Genomic DNA, 26,845 nt, shown 5'->3' with positions numbered 1-26,845 from the left:
TGGGGACACTAGTGGTGACCCTTACCTCCCACATTCTACAGGAGGATGATTGAAGTAATCTGCCATGATATTTTTACTGGCTGCCATTTGGTTAGCACACTGTTCCCTTTAGAACATATCTGCATATCAGTCTGAAACTCCATCTCAACAACTCCCAGGCAGCACTGGACACAGTAGGATTTATTCTTCATTTGTCAGAGCATAAAGTCAAAACATTCAAGTAACAATGGCTAACAGCATGCCTTATGTTGTTAAATGCTGGTATCAGATTCTCAGACAGTTGAAAATCAAATATAATAATACACTGAATAGGTGTTAGCTTTTCATTGAATTCCATCATGTATGTAATTTTAAAGTATTTGTCAATGGTCTGTTCAGGAAGTTTCTGCAGTAACAATTCTTAAATATGTGTTATGTTTCAACATTTAGAAGTCATCAAAAAGAAATTAAATTGTCAGCAATGAAAAGTAAACTTTAAATCAAGTTACTTCTGAAGAAGGGTCTAGGCCCGAAACGTCAGCTTTCCTGCTCCTCTGATGCTGCTTGGCCTGCTGTGTTCATCCAGCTCTACACCTCTACTTCACTGGCTGTAAAGCTTTGGGATAGTTTGAAGCTGTGAAGGGCTCTATATAAATTCAAGTCAGTCTGTCTTTTGTTGGCTAGAGTTTATTTTAACTCTCTTTGAAAGTCAAATATCCAAGAAATGCTGGCCTCGAATATATCCAGTGCAGCTACTGCCAGAGAGGGGAAGCATTCCTATTTCACAAATATTGGGACTGAACCTGAATGCTGAGTGGATGGGGAAGACAGGGCTTTGGTGGATTACTGTTGGGAATTCGAGTCTGAAGGTGTTGTTTCACTTCAGTTAACTGTGTAAGTAACTCAGTGACCCCAGCTGACCCCTCCTCAAGATTGCAAGAAAGTTGCTGTTCCCTAGCACTTTCCAGAGACACTTCGTGGCACATTACCTGGTTTTTTTTCAGGTAGCCTGAAGGTCTTCTAGGAATGTGATTGTGGAGCCTGTTGCACATTGTACATTCCTGCCAATTGCTTTAGTGGGACAGTCATCCATCAGAGCAAAGGAGAAATGCGACTGGGCATTAATGCCTGATAAATGTGCAATCTCTGTCACTGTGAGGTGCAGTCGATTGCATTAATTCTACCAATGAGAATGAGAATCCCAATGAGTTTCGTGCTAGACCGGGGACTTTGAAGGTGACAGATCCTTAAAATAGTCAAACAGGGTGTAACCTGGTTCCATAAACAGCCTCAATTTGGGAATCCGGGCAAGGTCCCAAGGCAGGGGTTGGTTTGTCTTTATTTATTCCCCAGGGAAGGTGATGGCCGAGTGGTATTATCACTGGACTGTTAATACAGAGACCCAGCTAATGTTCTGGGAACGCACGTTTGAATCCTGCCATGGCAGATGGTGGAATTTGAATTTAATAAATAATCTGGGATTAAGAGTCCATGAAACTGTTGTCAATTGTCGGAAAAACCCATCTGGTTCACTGATTTCCTTTAGGGAAGGAAACTGCCATCCTTCCCTGGTCTGACCTACATGTGACTCCAGACCCGCTGCAATGTGGTTGACTCTCAAATGCATTCTGGGCCATAAATGCTGGCCCAGACAGTGATGCCCACATCTCATGAATGATTTAAAAAAAAATTATTTACTGAGCCATGTTGACATTGTAAATGGCCTCAAATCGATGAATATCTTTTTACGTTCCGTAAGTGCTTTTCACTTCCCACATGTTGTGGATTATCTCTTACCTTGGCTTGTGACTTTTGCCCACACGTCTTTGATAGATGGGCATTTACTGTAGAATTGGGACTTTAGCAGCTGTTTCCTGCTTTATCAAGTTGCTGGGAACCTTGAGTACTCCATGTAAATGTTGGTGATACCGTGTTCAAGGTTAACTTTGTGTCTGAGTCAGTACCTTCGGGTGAACACACAATCTGGGCTGGTAGTGCAGCGTTGGGAGAACACTGTGCTGTCGGATGTTCTGTTTTTCAGATGACACTTTTAACTAAAGTGCTTCCAAGTGGATAGAAAAGATCCCATGGTAATATTTGGAGAAAATCAGAGTTTCCCCATCACCCTGCCCCAAAGCTGGGTGGGAGGCTGAGCTGTGAGGAGGATGTGGAGATGCTTCAGTGTGATTTGGACAAGTTGAGTGAGTGGGCAAATGCATGACAGATGCAGTACATTGTCAATAAATTTGAGATTGTCTGAAAACAGAATTGGCTATAAATTGAGAGAGGGAAATGTGCATTGACACCTGGGTGTCCTCGTGCACCAGTCACTGAAGGTAAGCAGTGAGGAAGGGTCACCGGATGTGAAACGTTAACTCTGCTTTCCCTACCCAGATACTGCCAGACCAGCTGAGCTTTTCCAGCAACTCCTGTTTTTGTTTCTGATTTATAGCATCCGCAATTCCTTTGGTGTTTACTGAAGGTAAGTGTGCAGGTGCAGCAGGCAGTCAAAAGGCAAATGATATGTTGGCCTTCGTAGCGTGAGAATTTGAATATTGGAGCAGGATGTCTTGCTGCACTCATACAGGGCCCTGATGAGACCACATCTGGAATATTGTATACAGTTTTGCTCTCCTTATCTGAGGAAGGCTGTTTTTGTTGTAGAGGGAGTTCGTCGAAAGTTTACCAGACTAATTCCTGGGATGGCAGGGCTGACGTAAGAGGAGAGGTTAAATCGTTTATATTAATTAGATTATATTCACTGGAGTTCAGGAGAATGGTGGGAGGGAGTGGGGTGGTAAGTGGGTGAATCTCATAGAAAATTATGATATTCCAGCAGGAGGGAGACATGTTCCCAATGAAGGGAGATTCCAGAACCAGGGGACCAGTTTAAAGTTATGGGGTAAATCATTTAGGACTGAGATGAGAAGGAATTTCTTCACCCAGAGAGTGGGGAGCCTGTGGAATTCACTACAACAGAAAGCAATCAAGTCCAAAACATTGTATGATTTCAAGAAGGAGTTGGATATAGCAGGAGGAGCTAAAGGGATGAAAAGAAATGGGGATAAAGCAGGAACACGCTATGATCATAATGAATGGCAGAGCAAGCTCGAAGGGCTGAATGGCCTACTATTGCTCCTATGTTTCTATATTTCTCCCTCAATCACTGAAATAGATGGCTTACTCATTTATGTTATCGCTGTTGTGAGAGCTTGCTGTGTGCCAATCCACTGTCATTATCCTGCGTTACAACTGTGGGTGTGTTTCAGAAGTACTTAATTGGTTGCGAAGTGCTTTGGGACACCAGGAGGTTGCTACATTAATGCATCTTTACTACATTCATTCTAATCCATCAATTATTAAATTCTCATAACTCCTATTAATTTGCATCAAATGATTTGCAACTATGACAGATGTTAACACTTTGCTTGATGATTTACTCATCAAAGAGGTAAAGGTGCCAAAAAAAACCATTTTCAAGCTACCATAAGAACAGAAGTGCCTCGACTTTTAGAATTCCTACTGTAGCCTTCTTTCTTTCATCTCTCCTCCAATATTAAAGCCCCCTACCCTCTTCCAATTCTCACTCCTTGCATTTTTTCCACCTCACCATTGGCCTGTAGCTGTGCGGGCCTTAAACACTTTACTCCATCCATTGACTCCATCTATACTTCCTGCTGCCTTGGGAAAACAAGCAACATAATCAAAGACCCCTTCCACTCTGGTTATACTCTCTTCCAACCACTTCCATCAGGCAGAATGTATAAAAGTTTATGTACACGTATGAACAGATTCAAGAACAGCTTCTTCCCTTCATTCTCTGAATGGACCTCTCAAATTTTATATTTAATGTTGATCTTGCTTTTTGTGCATCTTCTGTGTAGCTGTAGCATTGTATTCTTTGCTGTGTTCAATTACCCTAATGCACTTTGACTGTACTGCACACAAATCAAATTTTTCACTGTACCTAGGTAAATATGACAGTAATAAATCAAATCAAATCAAGTCTTGAGCTTACTTCCTCAAGTTTTTTTGTTTCACCACCTCTCTCTCTCTCTCTATCCTCCTCCTTTATGATAGTTGGATTGAGGATCTGTGTTGGACCAAAGGGTCTGTTTCCATGCTGTACAGCTCTATGACTTTATAGAAGCAAAGGAATAGTCACCATAGTCCCAGAGGACAGCTTTCTCATAAAAATCAAGAGAGAGAGATAGACAACTGGAGGAGGATCACCCCACCTCAGGTGAAGGGGACAGGTTGAGAAGAAGAGTCCTTCCTGGTAACCTTAGCCAGTGGTGGGAATTGAACCCCAATTGTTGGCTGTCACTCTGCTTCTCAAACCAGCCATCCAACCCATTATTGACCAATCTCTTGGTTGCCTATCCTAAACTCACCTACTTTGGCTCAATATTAGTGTTGACCTGATTATGATCCTGTGAAGCAGTTTGGGATCTTTTATTATACTACTTCAGTTATGAATGTTGCATAAATGTAAGGTTTCAATACGTAGTCAAGAAGCCTTCATGGGAGGCCGTCCTTTGTTACAAGAGGACTTGAACATAAAAGTAAGGCTGTTACTCTTCAGTTATAATGGGGAGACCACATCTCGAATACTGCGAGCACTTTTGGTCTCCTTGTTTAAGGAAGGATGTAGAAGTGATTTAGAGGAGGTTTACTAGTTGATGCCTGGAATGAGTGTGTTGTCTTATGAAGAAAGGACATGCAGACTGGGCTTGATTCCACTGGAGTTTGGAAGAGTGAGGTGATTGGTGTATTAGGTCCTGAATGGTCTTGTCAACTTAGATGTGGACATGGTATAACCTCTTGTGGGTAAGCCCAAAACTGAAACAAAGAACAGTGCAGCACAGGGACAAGCACTTTAGCCCACCAAGTCTGCACTGACAAATGATGTCTTTCTAAACTAAAATTCTTTTACCTCTATGCAGTCCATATCCCTCTGTTCTCTGCCGATTCATATTTCTGTTAAAACGCCTCGTAAACTTTGCTTTTGTACCTGCCTCCACCAACTCCTCTGGCAGGATATTCCAGGCGCTTATCTTCTGTGTAAAAAAACTTGACTCTCACATCTATTTAAACTTTTACCTTAAACCTTTGTCGCCTAGTAATTGACTCTTCTACCTTAAGAGAAAGACTCTGACTATTCTATCTATGCCTCTCATAATTATGTAAACATTTATCAGGCCAACCCCTCATCCTTTGACATTCAAATGAAAACAAACCAAGTTTGTCCAATCCAAGAGACAATTTTAAAATTAGAGGTCACTTTTCAGGACAAGTATGAGGAAACATTTTTCTCCTGAGAGTTGTGTGACTTTCTACCTCAGAATGTAGTGGGGGCTGGATCGTTGAATATTTTTAAGGCAGAGATGTATGACATGACCACTATCCCACTGTCTCCCTGCAGGCTGTGACTCAGGGCAGTACTTAAAGAATGCTGCACTGTCAGAAGTGATGTTTCACCTGAGACCTGGTCTTCCTCCATTAGTAAATGTAAAAGATCCCACAATGTTATTCGTGGTAATATTGCTGGGGCTATAATCCACAACACTAGGCTAGTGTTCTGGCATCTGGGTTCAAATCCCACCGTGGTAAAAGCAGAAATTCTGGAATTTAGAAACAAAATCTAATCTAAGAGCTGGCTGCTGATTGTGGCTTTTAAAAAAAAACACCCATCTGATTCACTAATGTCGTTTGAGGAAGGAAATTGCCATCCTTACCTAGTCGGGCCTAGATGTGACTCCAGACCCACAGCAATGTGGTTGACTCTTAACACTCCACCCTCACCCTCTGCAATTAGGGATGGGCAATAAATGCTGGTCCATCCAGCACCACCCACATCCCGTGAGCATATTATTAAAAAAGATTGGAGTTCTTCTTGGGGTCATAATACCAGATTATCTGGTCCTTATTACAGTGCAGCTCGTGGAACATTGAAGTACTCAAATTGACTTCCTACATTACAACAGTGACCATAATCACAGTGGTCACAAACTAACATGCTAGGGTTGTTGCCGAGTATGTGAAAACCATTCTGTCAATTTGAAGGAGCCTTCCTGAAGACTGTTAGCAGATTTTGCAACAGTTTTGATGTTCAAGTCACCTGATCTAATTTAATGTTACAGCCTAATGTGGGACAGATTTGAACAATGACCTCTTGGAATTAGGGAATCTGAAGATCGGGGGAAATATAGTGTTGAGAAGAAAGGGCAGCTGTGATCTTATGAAACTCTAGACCAGACCGAAGAGACCATGTAGCCTATTCCTGCTGTTATATCAAATTGTCTTATGGATTATTTGGTGAATATTGTAACAACTGAGTGTGATTGGTGATAGAAGTGAACTTGGGAGATACACATTTTGGTAAGGTCAAAGGACACAAATTATTTCAAAGTTCCATATCCACCAGTGTCATGGACAATTTAACAACAATCCTAGGCCCAGTGTGTCATTATAATTTGGAAACCCTTGTACTACACAATTTTTAAAAAATATTGTTAACTGAAAACAGGGGAAATGAGAATCAGTAAATATATTTAAAAGCGGACATTGATGCAGTCTGGTGATACAATGATTTCTGCCAACCTAGGAGAGTATTGTTTGTGGGTTCTGACAGAGGTTGCTTAGTTTAATAGTTTTACTAATGACCTGGGAGCGAGGAGTTACAATCGGGGTGGCTAGATTTGCCTATGGTACAAAACTCTTGTATATGGCAGACTCTAAAATGCAACACAAAACCATTATTAATGGATTTGAACACACCAGTAGATTGGGCAGACTAGTGACTGATATAAAACAATGCAAAGTGCTCCAAACAGGAGCATTTTGTTCAGCAACAAGGATGTTTCAGTTATTCTTTCATGGGGTGAGGCTGTCACTATCAAGGCTTACATTTGATGCCCATCCCTAGTTATCCTTGACAGCAAGTCAGATTTGCTGTGAGTCTGTGGTCACATATGGACCAGACCAGTTAAGGATGGCAGATTTCAGTGAATTAGGTGGGTCTCTACAACAATCAATTTCATGGTCCATGAATCCCTGATTTATTCATTGAATTTAAACTCCTCCACCTGCCGTGGTGGAACTTGAATCCATGTCCCCAGAAGGTTGGATTATTGCAATGTGCCTTTGGATTGCAAATCCAATGACATTCTCACAAATTCAATGTCACCCTCCTGTAAATAATGTGAAGTTAGAAGGACAGAGATTTTTAAAATATTTAATTGTAGGATGTGGGCATCACTGGTTGGGCCAGCATTTATTACCCACCCCTACTTGCCCTTGAGAGCTAGTGGTGAGGTGCCACCTTGAACCGTTGCAGCCCATGTGCTGTTGGTACAACCACAATGCCTTAAGGGAGGGAATTCCAGGATTTTGACCAAGTGATGGTGAAGGAACGACAATATATTTCCGAGTCACGACGGTGAGTGACTTGGAGGGGAACTTGGAGGTGGCAGTGTTCCTATGTATCTGCTGCCCTTGTCCTTCTAGATGGCAGAGGCCATGAGGGAACCATAAATGTTGGGTGGTTTTTTAAATTTAAATTTAGTGATCACTTTCCTGATTGATTGATTTAAAAGATTTTTCTCTATTGTTTCACCAGAAAATTGTTGGATATCGGACAGTGGACTGTTAAACATCACCACAGTTTCGTTTGGTGACCGAGGCAAGTATACTTGTGTAGCCTCGAACCATTATGGCAGTGTCAATTACACAGTGACTCTGAGAGTCATCTTCACCTCGGGGGATATGGGTGTATACTATATGATTGTTTGCCTTGTTGCATTCACCATTGTGATGATCCTGAACATCACACGCCTGTGCATGATGAGCAGCCACCTCAAGAAGACTGAGAAAGCCATCAATGAGTTCTTCAGGACCGAGGGAGCGGAGAAACTGCAAAAGGCCTTTGAGATTGCCAAGCGCATCCCGATCATCACCTCCGCCAAAACCCTGGAGTTGGCCAAAGTCACCCAGTTTAAGACGATGGAGTTTGCCCGCTACATCGAGGAGCTTGCCAGAAGCGTCCCACTCCCCCCTCTCATCATGAACTGCAAGATGTTCGTGGAGGAGATCATGGAAGCCGTGGGCATGGAGGAGCCAAGCCATATCTACGTGGGAGCTGGACCAGCGAGTCAGGAAATTCCAGATGAGGTGTACACGATACCAAATTCTTTAAAGCGCAGTAACTCGTCAGCAGGGGACTCGGATGAATCATCTTTGCACGAGCAGCCCCAGCACATCGCGATCAAGGTGTCGGTGCACCCTCTGACGGCTGGGGATGAACCGGAGGGGCAGTGCCGACCGGGCGGTGCCCTCCAACCGGAGCAAGAGGCCAAGGAGGCGGTGGCGACGCCAGCAGCCGTCGAAAGTAACCCCCAGGTCGGGCTGACGGTGACGGAGAGTGCCGGCAAGGTTGTGACGGTGGTAACCGAAAAAGCCAACTGCGCCACCTCTGTCTTAGCAGAGAACAGCAACTCTGTGACACCTATGGTGATTGGGAAAACCCCTCGGGTCATATACGAGAGCCATGTGTAGCTGACACACAAAACTGCGGTTCAGCCCTTTAGGCTACCATGCAATGGGTTCGCTGATGAATAAAATTAGCCTTAACTGGAAGACGATCATTGCGGAAGAGCAGACAATTATGATAATGCATGGGTTTCTGTTTAAATTCTGTTGCATTAGGTTATCACTGACTTCGTATTTAGGTGGTTGACATATTTGGGGAAAATAAATTACTTTAAGAGTTTTTATTTTAAAACAAAAAATGAACTCCCACTTCGAAATTCCTTTCAGTAAGATTCTTTTAGGTAAAAGTCACTGTCCATTGAACGATTTAAACTGGCCGTTTTAGCTCACTTCACTGCCTTACACACAGCTGGTCAGTTGTATTATCAGTTGTTACACACAGTTATCACACACATGCTTCGTACTAAAATGTAGTTGACCCAGTAGAATTTCTGTAATCTTTAGAGTAAATTTACAAAGAAATATTCACGCACAAGAAAACTATTTCTGATTTTAGAAAGGGAGAAGGGGCAAAACAGATCACTGGTAAACTACTGGGAATGCACAGCCAATCGATGAGAATGGCATATTTTAGATGGAGGTCACTTTTTTAACGCCTGAGAATTCCTTTTTACAGATTTTAAAAAAAAACTCAAAACACACCTTTCAACACCTCAAAATCTCTTTGAAGCACTTTACAATTTTTTTTGCACATTTCTGATACATAACACACACACACACACACACACACACACACACAGCAGCAGGTTTGTACACAGTAAGCTCCCACAAATTATCAACCTGATTCAGCAATTTGATTCAGGAGTGAATATCGATCCAGCAGAATTCCGTGCTTTTCCAGAGTTTTACAAAAAAAGACTCTGGATTGTCTTTTTGCAGGATTTGAGCACCCATGGCAAGGCCAGCAATTATTGCCCACTCTTCATAGCCTGAATGCTCGGCTAGGCTATTTCAGAGGGCAGTTAAGAGTCAGCCACATTGCTGTGGGTCTGGAGTCACGTGTAGGCCAGACCGGGTAAGGATGGCAGATTTCCCTCCCTGATGTGCAGGCTAGATGGATTAGCCATTGGAAATGCAGGGTCACAGGGATAGAGTGGGTCTAGGTGGGATGCTGTTTGGAGGGTCGGTGTGCGCACATTGCGCTGAATGGCCTGCTTCCATACTGTAGGGAAATTGTATGTGACTTTCTCCGTGTGAAGGAATGTGAGTGGATTGGTTGGGTTTTTCAGCAATAAACAGATCATTTCTGAGGAAGGATGACCGGACCTGAAAAGTTAACTCTGATTTTTTTTTCTTCACAGATGCTGCCAGACCTGCTGAGCCTTTCCAGCAACTTCTGTTTTTGTTCCTGATTCACAGCATCCGCAGTTCTTTCGGGTTTTTAAAAAAATAAAAGGATCGTAATTCATGTGGTCACCATTATCGAGACAAGCTTTAAACGGTGCCAATGATGGGGTGGCACAGTGGCTCAGTGGTTAGTGCTGCTGCCTCACAGTGCCAGGGACCCAGGTTCAATTCCACCCTCAGGCGAATGTCTGTGTGGAGTTTGCATGTCCTCCCTGTGTCTGCATGGGGTTCCTCTGGGTGCTCCAGTTTCCTCCCACAGTCCAAAGATGTGCAGGCTAGATGAATTGGCCATGCTAAATTGCCCATAGTGTTCAGGGATGTGTAGATGAGGTGGATTTATAGGGGGATGGGTCTGGGTGGGATGCCCTGTGGGTCAGTGTGGACTTGTTGGGCCAAAGGGCCTGTTTCCACACTGTAGGGATTCTATGATCTATGATTTGAAATTCCCCTATCTGCAGGTCTGAGCCATTTGTTTGGAGACTGTCTTCCATTTTACTAGCCACCTGAGAGGGCAGGGAGGAACATAGTTGACTGTCACATTTGACAACAGGGCATCACTTCCCCAGTACAAAGCTGTGTGTCTGGATCGAGTTTTGTGCAGTAATAGTGCTATCCACTGAACCATAGCTGACAATGCAATGGGAAAACAAATGAGGAAAAAAAAGGGGAAGGTTTTTTCTCGTGTTCAAACCCCATCATGCTAGTGTGAGAATTTGAGCTTATTACGGTTTAAAAAAAGATGTTATTAATAGTTTGTTAGTTCAAACCCCATCATGCTAATCTGAGAATTTGAACTCTTTGGAAATAAAACAAATAACCCAAGTTATTAAGAGTTTGGCATCAGTAAAAGTGACTCCAATGTTGCATTATTAGTTGTCACAGACATGCTGCATGCTAAAATGTAGTTGGGCTGGTAGAAGTTTTGTAATCTTTAGTGTAAATTTTCAAAACATGCAAAGAATCTCATTTCTGACTGTAGTTACACACCTAACCAGATTCACATGGGTTCTTCAGGGAAGAGGTCATGTTGACCGATTTTTATGAATGTGACATCAGTCCTGTGCCAATCTGTTTATCTCCACTCTGCCCATCTGATGTGACCTAGCAAACTGTTCAGTCTAAAGAAATGCTTCCCTAACGTTCTGACCTCACTTTAATGTCTCACAACCTCAGAATTCGGGTGACTGCAGAGTGAAAAAATGGTCAGGGGAAAGGGGTTGGGGACAGGAGTTGTTGAGAATGGGGGACAGGTTTCAGTGAGTGGGGACGGGAGGGGAGGAAGAGCTAGTTCTTGTTGTTGCAATGGGGTGAGGAGATGTGTTTGCAATTTTAACATGGGTGCATTGCTAGTAAGGCAGACGGGAAAACAAAACAAATGCACTGGCTTTTTTTCTCGCAGCAACAATTGAACCCCAGACAGTAGTCCATTAGATCAGACCAACGAATAGAAAATGTAAGAATTTAAAGGGACCCAACCGCGGTTAGCTTTCAGCCCAAGTTCCATGTTAAAATCTCATCTTGAAGCACAGTTTGGGAAGCCCTGGTCAAAAGCAACTCAGGACCAGCAATTAGTTCTGATGGAATTTTTGATGAGTGTTTAAAAAAAATTAAAATTCATATCTGATCAAAGGCCACCGAACACAATATTTGCTTCAGCTCACAGCTGTGGTACATCGGCAATTTCTAGTCCTAATTGGTAATTTAATCTCTGTTAGTTGTCAACTGAAGTTCTAAAATTCCTGCCAGTTGAGAATTGCCACGTATCAGTGCAGAGTCCTTCAAGGATGTTATGACATCAGGAATGCTAAGTGTAGACAGTCAAAGTATTGTGCAACTCACTAACTTCATCCAGTCTCTCTCCTGTGGGATGCCAAGAAACCAAGGAGTCATGTCATCCATAGTGACCGCTTTACATTTACGTGGAGCCCTTAATATAACAAAACATCCCAAGAAGCAAAAGAGGAAACAAAGATTGACACTGAGCCACAGAATGGGATCTTAGGTCAGGGAACAGAAGTCTTGGTCAAGAAAGAGTATTAGAAATGAGAAAAGAGGGGTACAGAGACATTTAGGGGCTAGGCAGCTGGAGGCATCCCCAATAATAATTAGGATGGAATTGACAAGGGGCTGAGATTGGCAGGAGGTATGAGTTGTGATGCAGAAGAAGGCAGACGAGAATAATGTTGTAGGCTGGAAGAGTTTATAATGGGCAAACAAAGAGTTTACAAAAGGCTGAGGCCATAGAAGGATTTGAAGACACAAATTTTGGTCCTGAATATTGGAATCTCCCTTCTTCATTGGAATCTGAGGCATCTCCTTGCGCAAGATGGTGACCCCAAATCATTTTGTCATTAATCAATAGCTTAACCCAAAATCAAATCTGTCTTCACTTACTGACATGGCATCGGATATGGCTGTTCCCCATCATTGACCAATTCTTCATCATCCAGCAGAGATCGGGAGACTGTCATCGGTTTTGAATATACTGGAAAAGTTGCTTAATAAGGTTGTCCTAGATGGGAATAGTGGTGGTGGTGCTTGGGGAAGTAGGTTAATTCAACAGCTGAAGGTATGATGAACCAATGGTCTCTGACAATGATCCAAATGTACCTTGTTGCAGAACCATTCAATTAGACACACTCCGTATTTTGATGCCTCCAATCTTTGAGGTTGTTGGAACATTGTTGTAAAGGGGGCCATCAGCATTTAATAATATTCTAGTAGTATCTTGAGCTGAGCTGTCGAAGAATCCCTACAGTGTGGAAAGAGGCCATTCAGCCCATCAAGTCCTGTACCAACACTCCGAAGAGCATCCCACCTAGCCCAGCAACCACCCTATCCCTGATACCCTGCATTTCCCATGGCTAACCCACTTAGCCCGCGCATCCCTGAATGCTATGGGCAATTTAGCATGGCCAATCCACCTAACCCGCATATCTTTAGACTGTGGGAGCAAACCGGACCACCTGGAGGAAACCCACACAGACACGAGGAGAATGTGCAAACTTCACACGGAGAGTCACCTGAGGCTGGAGTCGAACCTGGCTCCCTGGCACCATGAGACAGCAGTGCTAACCACTAAACCCTATCACTGTTGTGGAAGGGGAGAGAGAGGGTGAGGGCTGAAGTGCGGGAGATGGGTCAGACCCAGCTGAGGGCCCTGGCAACCATGGGTGGTGGGGAATCCTTGGCTGAGGAAGAAGGTGGACGTTTTGGAAGCTCCCTTGTCGAAGTTGGCATCATCAGAGTAGATGCGACGGAGATGGTGGAACTGGGAGAACGGAATGGAATTTACTCCCTGTAAAGACTCTATTTCATTCTCCCAAGGCCTGGAAAGCAAACCTCCATTCCCAAAGCCAATTTGGGATGGTCAATGATTGCAGGCCTAGGCAGCGAAAGCCATATAATGTGAGAAAGTAAACCATTAATAATATGATGCAAATGGCTCTTTCGCTCCCTGAAACCGTTATTCTAAAAGGATCAGTCAAATGTAGCTGCACACTCTGTGTATCCCTGTGCAGCATCTATCATGTTTGGAAATGCTGAGATTGAAGAAGCATCATATTGGACTCAAAATGTTAACTCCGTTTCTCTCTCTCCTCAACAGATGCTGCCAGACCAGCTGAGTTACTCCGGCATCCTCTGTCTGGTGAAAGTGCATTGTTTCCAATGTTTTCAAGAACAGTGTCTGAATAAAACTTAGCATAACTTCTCTGTCCTGAGGTTCAGTGTGGATGCCCCATTTTTCCATCAGGATGGGGGAGGTGTTGGTAAGGTTTGGTGACTGCACCCGAGCCCCTGGGAGGAGGGAGGTGTGGGCTGTAGCTGGTGGGAGTACATCCCACTCTCAGTGGTCAGATCCACACCGCTCCCGCCAACTCGCCTTCCCCCGTCAAGATACCTGGCCTCGGGAGCTTTATGCAGTTTGCTGCATTGTCCCAATTCCTTTTGATATTCTGAAACAAACACAGAGAATACTGACGAAACTCAGCAGGCCTGGCAGCACCTGGGGAGAGAAAATCTGAGTTAACTCTTCTCTAGAACTGTTTATATCTTCCTGCTGCTGCCATCCTCTGCACCCACTTTTTAGACCATAAGATTACAGGGGCAGAATTAGGCCATCCGGCCCATCGAGTCTGCTCTCCCATTCGATCATGGCTGAGATGTTTCTCGACCCCATTCCCTTGCCTTCTCCTCGTAACCTTTGATCCCTTTACTAAACAAGAACCTATCCATCTCAGTCTTAAATACTCTCAATGACTTGGCCCCCACAGCCCTCTGCGGTAATGAGTCCCACAGATTCACCATCCTCTGGCTGAAGAGATTCCTCCTCATCTCAGTTCTAAAGGGTCATCCCTTCACTCTGTTCATTTATTTATTCCACTATCTCACCTTTTTTGCCTTTCTCATCATCACCCCCTTGATTCATTTAGTGACTCCTGCCTGTCCCCTCTCTTCACCCACTTTGCTCCTTTTCCGTGCATTTGACTAAAAGTGGCTCGCCAATAAGTCCTGATGAAAGTTCAGCAAACTGAAATGTTAACTCTTGTTTCTCTCTGGGCACCTGCCACTTGACTGTATGAGATGGTTTCTGGTTTCATTTTCCTTTTTTTTGTTCCTTTTTTGAATCCATCCAGAGTGTTGTTACACACAGCAGAACATTTTATGTCCCCTTCACCAAATTGTGTTCTTTCTTCTCATCTATTAGTAAATTACCCGTGTTTTCCAAAGGTTCAATTTACATGCAATTGTTGAGTGCAATGCAGAACATCAAAGGTTAGGGTCTTGTGGTGCAGTGGTAGTGTCCCTACCTCTGAGCTAGAAGGCCCAGTTTAAGTCCCACCTGCCATTGAGGTGAGTATTAACATCTCTGGATCGGGTGGATTAGGAAAATATCTCAGACCACAGGAGAGAGGGCAGGGGGTTTAAATCCAAATGGAGTTGGAATAGAAAGTTTCTGGTTGTATTGCTAAATGATGTGTAATCTTAAGAGTTTTATCTTAGAGTTTTATCTTAAAGTCATACAGCACGGAAACAGACCCTTCGGTCCAACCAGTCCATGTCGACCATAATCCCAACTCACTTGTCCCACCTGCCTGCGCTTGGCCCATATCTTTCCAAATCTTTCTTATTCATGTACTTGGGGAAGGGAATCGCCTAGTGGTATTATCACTGGACTGTTAACCCAGAGACCCAGATAAAGTTCTGGGGACCTGGGTTTGAATCCCACCATGGCAAATGGTGGAATTTGAATTCAGTAAAGTATCTGGAATTAACAATCCAATGATGACCATGAACCCATTGTTGATTATCAGGAAAAACCCATCTGGTTGCCTAATGCCCTTTAGGGAAGGAAACTGCCATCCCTACCTGGTCTGGTAAGGATGTGATTCCAGACCCACAGCAATGTGGTTGATTCTCAACTGCTCTCTGGGTAATTAGAGATGGGTAATAAATGCTGCTTTGTCAGTGATGCCCTCATTCCATGAATGGATAAAGGGAAGAAAAGACTTACCCAAATGTTGTAACTGTATCTGCATCCACCAGGTCCCTTGGCAGTTCATTCCACACACTGACCACTCTCTGTGTGAAAAAATTGCCCCCATGTCTTTTTTTAAATCTTTCTCCTCTCACCTTAAAAATATGCCCCCTAGTTTTGAACTCACCAACGCAAGGAAAAACCTGCCATTCACCTTATCTATGACCCCATGATTTTATAAACTTCTATAAAGTCGCCGCTCAACGTCCTATGCTCCAGTGAAAAAAAGAGTCCCAGCCTATTCAATCTCTCCTTATAACTGAAACCCTCCATTCCTGGCAACATCCTGGTAAATCTCTTCTGAACCCTCTCGAGCTTTATAATATTCTTCTTTAACAGGGCGACCAGAACTGAACACAGTATTGGAGAAGAGGTCTAATAAATGCCCTGTACAAACCTCAGCATAATCTCTGTAATGAACGCTGGTTTAAGATTGTTACACTGTCTGCTATATCAGTGAAAGCCTAACCTGAGACACGTTTTTTTTAGTGGTGAGAAGATATTTATGTCATGGCCTTTTTTCAGTCTGATGTATTTTGGTAACACAGACAGTGAAGGGATGATCAGGGATTGCTGCAGAACCTAGAGTTATCTATGAATCCAGCTGTCTCATGTGTGAAACCTTCAGTTTTCCTTTTGATAAAGGGAAGGTTTAGGCCTCTTACTGTCAATTATCCAAACTGACAGTAACCTTTACTTTACTTGCATATGGTATGGGCTTTTTATATAATTAACACCCACCTCTTGCAAATAAAATGAGCTTTGCCTGCTGAATGGATTGGAAAGGTTGGTGAGGGGAGGGGGGAGGAGGAGAGTTTTATTTACTGCTGATGCCGCAGGAGTATTCGCAGGGAGAGGAAAAGATTTCAGCTCACCACCACCCCTTCCCTCCTCAACCTCCCAACCCCCAAGGAGATGAGGAGGGCTTGCAATGAATGGGCAGGCTGACTTGCATTTGTATAGCGCCTGCTGCAGCCCTGTCCCCGGATGTTTCGCGGTGCTCTAAGGCCGTCGACAGCCCAATTTGTGTGTAGCGGCCTCCCCAGAGACAAGGACGTTGACAAGGAGCAGATCTTTCCTTGGTGAAGGAGAATTGATGGTTAATTGTTGCTCCTCTCCGTGAGATCTTTTTGCCTCGACCTGAGGTGGGAGCTTGCTTCGATTTCCCTTGGGTGGTGCTGTTCCCCTTCAGCACTGCTGCTGGGGCCACCAATTGAAGAGAGGGCTTTGATCCTACAAGCTCCTGACAGCGGAGGGAGGTATAAATAGAATGAACCTTTCCTGCACAATATTGTAGTAAACATAACTGCCTGCTTTTATGAAGGGCTGCATTGAAGAGTTTCCAAGCAGCGATCACCTTGCTTTTTTAGGCTTTTCTTTATCCGTACTGTTGGAAAGGTGTAACAAATAACAAGGTCTCTTTGTTTCATCAGGAAAGAAGGACTGTGCATATATATCGGGAGACTGTGCAGGAAACTGGCTACATGCCCTTAAAGTGTAAAGGGCCTGTGACTCCTACACACTGAAAGGTTCCTATTCAACCAGTGCTGCAGATTATAATTCTCAGTTGAGTGAAAGCTGCCTTTAGAGTTTATAGAATCCCTACAGTGTAGAAACAGGTCATTCGGCCCCACAAGGTCCTCACCGACCCTGCGAAGAGCATCCCATCCAGAACAATCCCCCTACGCTTTCCCTGTTACCCCCACATTTCCCATGGCTGACATACCTAACCTACACGCCCCTGGCACTACAGGCAATTTAGCATGGCCAACTCACCTAACCTGCATATCTTTGGACCGTGGGAAGAAACCGGAATACTCGGAGGAAACCCATGCAGACAGTTGGAGATTGGGCAAACTTGCTGCTTTTTTTTTCGAACAGAAATTGCTGGAGAAACTCAGCAGGCCTGGCAGCATTTGTGGAGAGAATGCAGAGCTAATATCTTTTCCCCAGGGTAATTTAGGATATCTGGCCAGCATGGATGAGTTGGACTGAAGGGTCTGTCTCTATGCTGTACAACTCTAACTGATTAAAACCTTTGGTGCTGAGCTGTACTGACCGGTGGTGTTGTGGGGGAGGTGTTGGGGATGATCTGGGCTTGAGGAAGGGTGCGGGTGGGGTGCAAGAAGGCTGCAAATAACGCCAGTCGTAAAAAAAGAGGATTTTAAGAGACGCTGCTATACCATTTGTGAGCAAGCTTGTTTTTCTGCAGGGTGGGAACATCACATTGCCTGTGCTCTGACACACGTAGCCTGTTTTCTGTGGTGATTAATGAAAGCTAGTGCTGTTTCAGAACTGGAATCGTGCCCAGTATGTACTTTTGTACAAAGAGGCATCCAGTTGGAACTATTCATTCGTGTGATGCTTAGATGCATTCAGTTCTAAGCGCTGCACCTTAGAGCAGGTTCCCACAAAAAATGTCATCTGGGAGGAAAAAAGCATAAATTATGGACTGGGGAAGGGGGCTGGCTGCAATGATGTGGCTTTGAGCTCCTTTGTGGTATATACAAGACTGATCCAGTTGAGGTGCTTAAAATGTTTGCAGGGAAAGAGGGGGCTTGTGGGAAAAACAGTATTCCTCTTCGAAACAGTATTCCTCTTCGAAACAGCCAGCCTGGAGTTGATGGGACAAATGGCCACCCTTCTGTTTTAATAAAAAGCCACGGAATCATTATGGTGCAAAAGGAGGCCATTCGCTCCCCCCCACCTACCCCCGTACCTGACTGGGTCTTGAAATGACCCTCTTGTGCCGACCTCCTACTTCCCCACCTGCCCATGTACACCTGCACATTATTTCTATCCAAATAACCATCCAACACCCTCCTGACTGAACCTGCGTGCACCACATTTCCTGACAGTGTTTTCCAGAGCCTAACTGCTCGCTAGGTGAAAAGGTATTTTCTTCACAACACACTTGCTCCATTTGCAGATCACCTGAAGTCTTTAGACTCAGAATGTTGGTTTGTTTTATTCATTCACAGGATGAGGGCATTGCTGGCTAGGCCAGCGTTTATTGCCCATTCCTAGTCAAGAGTCAATCACTTTGCTGTGGGTCTGGAGTCACATGTAGGCCAGATGGGGTAAGGACGATAGTTTCCTTCCCTAAAGGACATTAGTGAGCCAGATGGGTTTTTCCCAACAATTGTTTCATGACCACCATTGGACTCCCAGTTCCAGATTTTTGTTATTGAATTCAAATTTCATCATCTGTTGTGGTGCGTTTCAAACCCAGGTCTAATGGATTAACAGTCCAGCGAAAATACCACCAGGCCATTACCTCCCCACTTAACTCTGTTTCTCTCTCCACAGATGCTGCCGAGTTTTTTTCCAGCATTTTCTGTTTCTATTTCCAGTGTCTGCAGTATTTTGCTTTTATTTGGCTTTCCTCTGCACTGCACTATCGCCTTCTTACGGGATTTGATAGAATAGAGAGCATGAAACTGCTGGTGATGCCGGTTGAGAGTTAGGGATCAGAACAAAGAGCAGCAATTTTAAGTTAAAGTTTGCAATAGACCTTACATAAGAACGTATGAATTTAGAGCAGGACGAAGGCCTTCTGAGCCTGCTCAATGACTGACCTGATTACTCCACCTAGCCCTGATAACTTCTCACCCCCTTGATTAGCGAGAGGGCGTTTGGTACGCTTGCCTTTATCAGTCAGTGCATTGAGTGTAGGAGTTGGGAGGTCGTATTGTGGTTGTACAGGACATTGATTAGGCTGCTTTTGGAATACTGCGTTCAATTCTGGCCTCCCTGCTATAGGAAGGATGTTGTGAAACTTGAAAGGGTTCAGAAAAGGATGTTGTCGCGTTAGGAGGATTTGAGCTAAAGGGAGAAGGTGAATAGGCTGGGGCTATTTTCTCTGGAGCGTCGGAGGCTGAGGGGTGACCATATAGAGGTTTATAAAATCATGAGGGGCATGGATAGGGTGAACAGCCAAGGTCTTTTCCCCAGGGTAGGGGAGTTCAAAACTAGAGGGCATTGGTTTAAGGTGAGAGGGGAAAGATTTAAAAGGGACCTAAGGGGCAATTTTTTCACTCAGAGCGTGATGCATGTATGGAATGAGCTGCCAGAGGAAGTGGTGGAGGCTGGTACAATTACAACATTTAAGACATCTGGATGGGTATATGAATAGAAGGGTTTAGAGGGATATGGGCCAAATGCTGGTAAATGGGACTAGATAAATTTAGAAAAACTGGTCGGCATGGATGAATTGGACCGAAGGGTCTGTTTCCGTGCTCTACATCTCTATGATTCTAAGAATTCGCTTCTGTCTTTAAAAATATTGAAAGACTGTGCTTCCACTGTCATTTGATTAAGACATTTCAAAGCCATCATGACCCTTTGAGGGAAAAAAATCACACCTTATATGTCTTAATCCCCTCATTTTTAATCAGGGTATCCTAGTTTATATTCTCCCATAAGAGGAAGCATGTTTCCAGATCCAGTCTGTGAAAACCCCTCAGAATCATGTGTGTTTCTGTCAAGTACTTCTTAATCTTCCATCTTCCAGAAAAGTGAAGACTATGCTTTTTGACCTCAGGTTAGGCTTATCAGATCATTGTTCAAAAGCTTAATTCTTCCTGTAAAATTATGAAACCCTCAGAAGCCTGCTGGGAATCTTTTGGGAACTTCTAAGCTGAGATTGTTGCTGAACATAAGCAGGCAGGTGCAGCAGACATTAAAAAGGTAAATGCTACGTTGGCCATCATAGCAAAAGTATTTCAGTACGGGAGCAGAGATGTCTTGCTGCAATTGTACAGGACCTTGGTAAGACCACACCTGGAGTATTTTGTGCATTTTGCTTATCTGAAGAAGGATGGTTTGGTTATGGAGGGAATGCAATGAAGATTTGGCAGACTGATTCCTGGAAGGGTGGGACTGACAGATGAAGAGGGATTGGATTTGCAAGGACTATATTTACTGGAGTTTAAGAGTATGAGTGGGATCTCATAGAAACCTGTATAATTCTAACAGGGACTAGACAGTGTAAAGACAGGAAGCATGTTCCTGATGCCTGGCAAGTCCTGAACTGGATGCCAGTTAGGCACTTAGGATTGAGATGAGGAGAACTTTCTTCAATCAGAGAGTGGTGAGCCTGTGGATTTCTCTGTCATTGAAAGCGTTTGAGGCCAAACATTGAATGTTTTCAAGAAAGGGTTGACTGTGAGGGCTAACAGGATCAAAGGGTATGGGGATTGAGCAGGAATAGGGCACTGAATAGGATGATCAACCGTGATCATATTGAATGGTAGAGCAGGCACGAAGGGCCAAATGGCCTACTCCTGCTCCAATTTTCTATGTTTCTATGTTTTTGTTCAGCAAGGCTACTAAAGCGTATGAGACTTGGATGGGCTAAATGGAGTTAAGCTTATCTAACTGAATCTCAGGACAGACTCGAAAGACTGGTCCCATGTTCTGAAGTGAAGAAGTAAGGAGTAGAAGTTCTGTGTTCCCACTAAAAACCAGGATACTAAACATATTAGGAAATCATCGGGTCTTGGAACATGTGAACAGAGGTGAACAGTAGCTTATGATGTGGTTCATGAAGTATAACCAATCTTCATTCTCTTACAATTCATTACAGCTCAGTTAGTGAGTGCACTTGATTCAGGTGGATTCTCCAATAGCAAACACATGCTGCTTGTGATCTACTGGTACATCCTGGTTTCAACCCCCTGGGGAACCTGGACGTAGAAGCTTCCTGCATCTAATGGTGTATGAGGGAGACAAAACCCACATGCTTTTGGCTGTTTCTTTCACTAGGTTTTTGCTTGGTACTGGTTACTATCTCATTTTGCCAGAGGTGATAGGTTGAGGAGCACCACCCCACACCAGGCATGGCTGATCAGGATACTCTGCTGCTCTTAGCACCTGCTGGAGGCCAATCACAAGGAACTACAGGTTACCCATCAACTTCTTTGGCCATGTTCTGAAGGAACCTCCCATAGCTCTCAAATGCTGGAGTGGAACTCTAACCTGGGACACTTCTGGCTCACTGGCAAACCACTGCCCTGCGAGATCTCTGTTGCTGACATTTCTGCCCTCCTTTTATTGATCCATGGATATTCTTTTGTCTTCCCTGTTGGGAGATAACATGGCCACAGCAGTGGGGGAGGGTGGGAATTGGGGTGTCGGATATCATCAATGTCTGGTGAGACGGTCTGAGCTTGGGGCTGGTGTGAAAGATCAGCTGGAGTCTTCCAATCTGTCGGTGTTTTATACCAGTGAGGTTAACGTGAGCCTCAGAGGCGGCATGGTTAAGTCCGTAGGGACATGGAATTTCGGTGGGTGAGTTGAGATCACTTCACTTGCTCTGGCAGAGTCGTAGGGTTGCAGTAATTGGTCACCGCACACCTGAGATAGTGCAGAAAGAAATATCGAAGCCAAGGTCTCAGCCCATTGCTAAACACTGTGCAAGTATGGACATTGGGCGAGGACAGAAGCAGACTGGCCAGCTGATGCCACCAGGTTCAATAGCCTGGTCACAGCTTATTCTCACAAAGTACTAGAAGAGACTGAATGACTATAAGTAGTGGTTCGAGGAGATGGAAAAACACGAGCATGTTACTATTTAGATGTCCTATCGAGAATTATGGGAATTTACATTTACGTTGCACCTTTTAATTAACTATTTTAAGCATCAGCCATCTAATTATGATATATTTAATATCTTTAGGCTGTGTGTCATTTCTGTTCTGACTTTCCCCATTAGTTTCTGATGTCTCTGTTTGTAATGGCTGTTTTATCATGCTGTAATTATTCCCCTCCTGAAGTGACACTAATGAAATGTCTGTTTTGCTTTTGTCCCAGTTCCTCTGTCTGGGTGACGGAGAAATCTTGATACTGAAACAGCTCTGTTTTTCTGCTTCTTTGTCTAAATCTTGAATTGCAAAGTGAAAATGTCACCAGGTATCATGGAACTTTTAATGTCACAGCAAAGAGAGACACCTTGCCGAAGCTGTTTGCACTCATCATTTGAATGGACCTCTCAAATGTTAATGTTGATCTCTCTCTGTCTGCACCTTCTCTGTGACTGTAACACAGTATTCTGCACTCTGTTCTGCTACCCTGATGGACTTCCTGCAGTATTGTCACTGTCACATTTCCTGGTCACACCCTCCTGAAGTGCTGTGAGCGAAGTTATATGATCCATTGGCACTGGGCACAGCTTGTATCATCTGACAAAATAACATTGACGTCACTTCAATTCTTGCCAGCTTCTTTTTAGAATCATAGAGTCCCTACTGTGGGGAAGCAGGCTAATTTGCCTGTATAGCATACACTCTATTCAGGTGGATTTTCCAATAGCAAACACATGCTGCTTATGATCTGCTGGTGCATCCTGGTTTCAACCCCCTGGGTGCTTGGACATAGAAGCTTCCTGCAACTAATGGTGCAAAACCCACATGCTTTTGGCTGTTTCTTTAGCTAGGTTTTTGCTTAGTGCATCTTGGTACACATGACACAATAAATCAAATCAAATTAAATCATCAGGATAAATGCAAGAATGCCAAATTTCAAATGACCATAACAATTTACACAGCAGGAGAAATGAGTGATGGTTCTTTTAGCCTGCACTGTAAATTGTTGTGATTATTTGAAATTTTGCATTCTTGCATCTGATGAATGCAGGAATGAAATGATTCAGCAACACGTCCCTTTTCTCTTTAGAAACTGGGACTTGCATTACCTTGGTCCAAAGATACTCTCCAACCCATGCCCTCTATCTCTATTTCCCTGCCATGATGGAACACAACATAAGAGACTTGCACTTCCTGTAAATGTCACGCTCACTTCCTGCAGTATTGTCACTGTCACAATTTCTGGTCACACCCTCCTGATGTGCTTTGAGCGAAGTTATATGATCCATTGGAACTGGGCACAGCTTGGATCATCTGACAAAATAACATCGACATCATTTCAATTCTTGTCAGCTTCTTTTTAGAATCATAGAGTCCCTACTGTGGGGAAGCAAGCTAATCATTGAGTCCACAGAGACCCTCCAAAGAGCATCCAACCCAGATCCACTCTATCTCGGTAACCCTGCATTTCCCATGGCTAATCCACCTAGCCTGCACATCCATGGATACTGTGGGCAATTTAGCATGGCCAATCCATCTAACCTGCACATCTTTGGACTGTGGGAGGAAACCGGAGCACCCGGAGGAAGCCCACACAGACACAGGGAGAATGTGCAAACTCCACACACAGTCGCCCGAGGTTGAAATCAAACCCAGGTTCCTGCTGCTGTGACGCAGCAGTGCTAACCACTGAGCCACTGTGCTGCTTTTATGAAAGGTCTTTGCCAGATTTCCTACTACAGCAACACAATGCACGACGAATTTGGCCAACTGCAGCTTTTCCATGTAATAGCAGAAGAGGAAATAAAGATCATGGAGCAACACACTAAAAAATCCATACACATGGCAATTCTGTGAGGCGAGGCTTCACTCGTGTCTGAGAATGCTTCGCAGAATTGCCCCTTATTATGTAATAAAGGTGGATGGTGCTGAAAAGCTTGGTGGATCTGACAGCATCTGTGATGAGAGAAACTGTCTCCAAAGACAAGGCTAGTAGATGCCTCTAAACCACACACCATCCTGACTTGGAACGATACTGCTGTTCCTTCACTGGAACTCAGTGGAATTCCTGGAATTTGCTTCTTAAAAGCACTGCAGCTATACTTACACCGCATGGACTGTGTTGGTTCAAGAAGGCACTGCCCAGTAGGTGACTCCCACATCCTGTGAACGAATAACTTAAAAAAAAATGTTTAGATTTGAGTATGAATTTTCTTTGGGAACTGAAGGAGGGTGGAAATAGAAGCACAGAAAACAGCAATAGGAGTAGGCCAATTCAGCCCTTTGAGAGAATGGGATGGGTTTCATAATGTTGGAGGGAACAAAATGGAGGGACTGGAATAGGGTAAAGAGTTTAAATGAGGATAAAGAGTTTACATGATGGCAATGTCATGGAATAAGGAACAAAGTGTTTGTCCAGAGTGAGTATGAATGCCGTCAAAGTGACCAACTCTTGCTGAGAGATAAAACAGGAAAATTTAAATTCAAGCATATGCCAAAAGAAAGGAATTAAAATGGGGGGACAGAGTTCATGGGTTGAAGTTGTTGAAACCAATGTTGACTCTGGAAGGCTGGAAAATGAGATGCTGTCCCTCTAGCCTGCATTGAGCTTCACTGGAAGATTCCAGCAGGCTGACGAAGTCATTTCTGAAGAAGCGTCCTGACCGGAAACGTCAACTTTCCTGCCCCTCTGATGCTGCCTGACCTGCTGTGCTCCTTCAGCTTCACACTGTGTTGTCTCTGACTCCAGCATCTGCAGTTCTTGCCAACTCTCGATGTTATTTCCACTGAGGTTTTCTGTATTTATTTCAGATTTGCAGTGTCCATTTACTTCCATTCTCATAACGTAGGGCCCTTTTCTCGAGCCATGTCCCTGTCTAGTTAGGCCTCTGTGCTTGGAATCCCACCTGCTCACAGGTAATACCTGGTGATTTCATTATACTCAGGTTCCACGACTGAAGTGTGTGTTCCCCAGTGCTGTACAGAAACAAAAATAAATGCAATGTAGACTGTTAAGCAGCGCAGTTACAGGATATCACTTTAGACACTTTTACCATGTCTTTAAATACTATGAACTGTGTTGTTTTGTGAGACTCCAGAATGGGGGAACATACTCTTCACTTTAGACCATTCTTGGGTGCTGTCGAGAAGCAATTTGTCATTCAAAGGGGAGTGAAACTTTGAACTGTCTAACTCTCTCTACCCCATAAGTATAGTGTGGCAGGGGTGAGGCAATTGTAGGATGCAAATACTCAAGATGCACAGCAATATTTTTGCAAATTATTCTGTCTAGTTTGACACACAATTTTTGTCATGATTTCTCTTTGCACATAGATTGAATCAGCAACCTCTAACAACCTCAGCTTGATTTAGAAAGGCTTTTCCCAAAGGCTCCATGGCAATGTTTACTCAGAAGTAATAGCTATAGATAATGTGTGCAGAGAAATGCCTGTGGATATTATGCTTCTCTTTCCAGTGAACTATTAAGACCCTCAAGTGATTTCTCCCGTAGTCAGTCTGGCATAGCATGTTATCAGCGTATTCCTGCTGCATTTCTTGTAAATCAGATATCTTAGCCTTTCACATGTATTGACCAGTGGGTATTCCATTCTTTGACTGGAGCATCGATGACCTGGGATCTTTAGAGGATTGCAAATGTTAATGTCCTTGTTCACATCCACAAGAATAATTTTCTTCAGTACTTTTTCTCAGTTATATGAAACAAGCATATAGGTTACCCGGGAATTTGTTTAATAATGGATTCTCTCTTCCATTGATGTGTGCAAAACTAAAATCTAATGGAAATAGGAATTAGGTTAAGCCTTGGTATAATTCTACACATTAATGAGCTCCTTGTGCTTTGGAGCAGATGTGCTAAAAACAGCAGCGAAAGGCAACAGTGTTCAAGGCTAATGTGACCCATCTGTTTCAAAATACCTTGTTGTAAAGACTTTGGAGGAAAGTGAGAAGAGTTCCCGTTGCTGTGTTGCTGGCTCACTTGTAAAGGTCCCCTCTGGTCAGTTTGTTGACCATCTGGAACCAGAGAGGGTCAGCCACGAATGTAAGGAAATACACGAGAAAAGGTGGGAATACAACTCATGACCACCTGATCGCTCACTGAGGAGGTGATATGTCTTACAATCATGAATTTCCGCTGACTTTTATTTTCAACAAGGAAAAATGGAATAATAGTGTTTGGAGGTCGTCATCAGCACTTGCCATGGCAGAAAGAGTTATTTCCAAGGAAGGTGTTAAGTGTTTGTTCCTTAGTGTCCCTTGGTTGTCATTTCAGGGTCATATCAATTTGGAGCAATTCTAACCTCTGCTGGCCTTCTGCTTCATGTTACAAATGTCTAGTTTTATTTGTTGAAGCTATAGCAAGCTGGCCTTGCTTTAGGGTATTCTCACCAGAGAAAAGATTAACCAAATACCTATGCAACTTGATATGAATGTAGTTTGTTCTGTCAGACACGCTAATCTTTATTTGACATACAAATAGCTGTGCTAAATTGCCACATGTGGTGTAAATGTCGACTGCAGTCTGTATACTGGTGTGACTGAGAGTTGGCCGACAGCTGAGGTGTACTGGAAAAGAATCAACTTGTATTGAAATAAACACTTATTTACCCTATACTCCTTGTGGATTTTGTTCATTTGTCTTCAGTCTTAATCAGCATTATCCTGGTTGTAAAATTCTTATTTTAAATCCCTCCATGCTTCCATCCTACCCTATCCTTATAGTTTCTTCCAGCCCACAACCCTCTGAGATGTTTGCCATGTCTGTTAGAGACAAAAAATAACTGCAGATGCTGGAATCCAATGTAGACAAGGAGGAGGCTGGAAGAAC

The 26,845-nt window shown here is 43.6% G+C and overlaps 1 protein-coding gene across 1 annotated transcript; it reads left to right on the top strand.

Annotated features, from left to right (window-relative positions):
• The first annotated feature begins 7,605 nt into the window (after nt 1-7,605).
• LOC109935033 (microfibril associated protein 3 like) lies at nt 7,606-9,564 on the top strand. The gene has a single exon (XM_048594992.1). It carries the CDS (start codon nt 7,747-7,749, stop codon nt 8,533-8,535), a length of 789 nt encoding a protein of 262 aa, XP_048450949.1. The 5' UTR covers nt 7,606-7,746; the 3' UTR covers nt 8,536-9,564.
• The last annotated feature ends 17,281 nt before the right edge of the window (nt 9,565-26,845 follow it).

The sequence above is a fragment of the Rhincodon typus genome, chromosome 3, assembly GCF_021869965.1.
Source record: "Rhincodon typus isolate 14 chromosome 3, sRhiTyp1.1, whole genome shotgun sequence".
NCBI classification, from domain to species: domain Eukaryota; kingdom Metazoa; phylum Chordata; class Chondrichthyes; order Orectolobiformes; family Rhincodontidae; genus Rhincodon; species Rhincodon typus.
The sequence above is the reverse complement of the archived record's forward strand: the minus strand, read 5'-3'. Positions and strand labels throughout refer to the sequence as shown.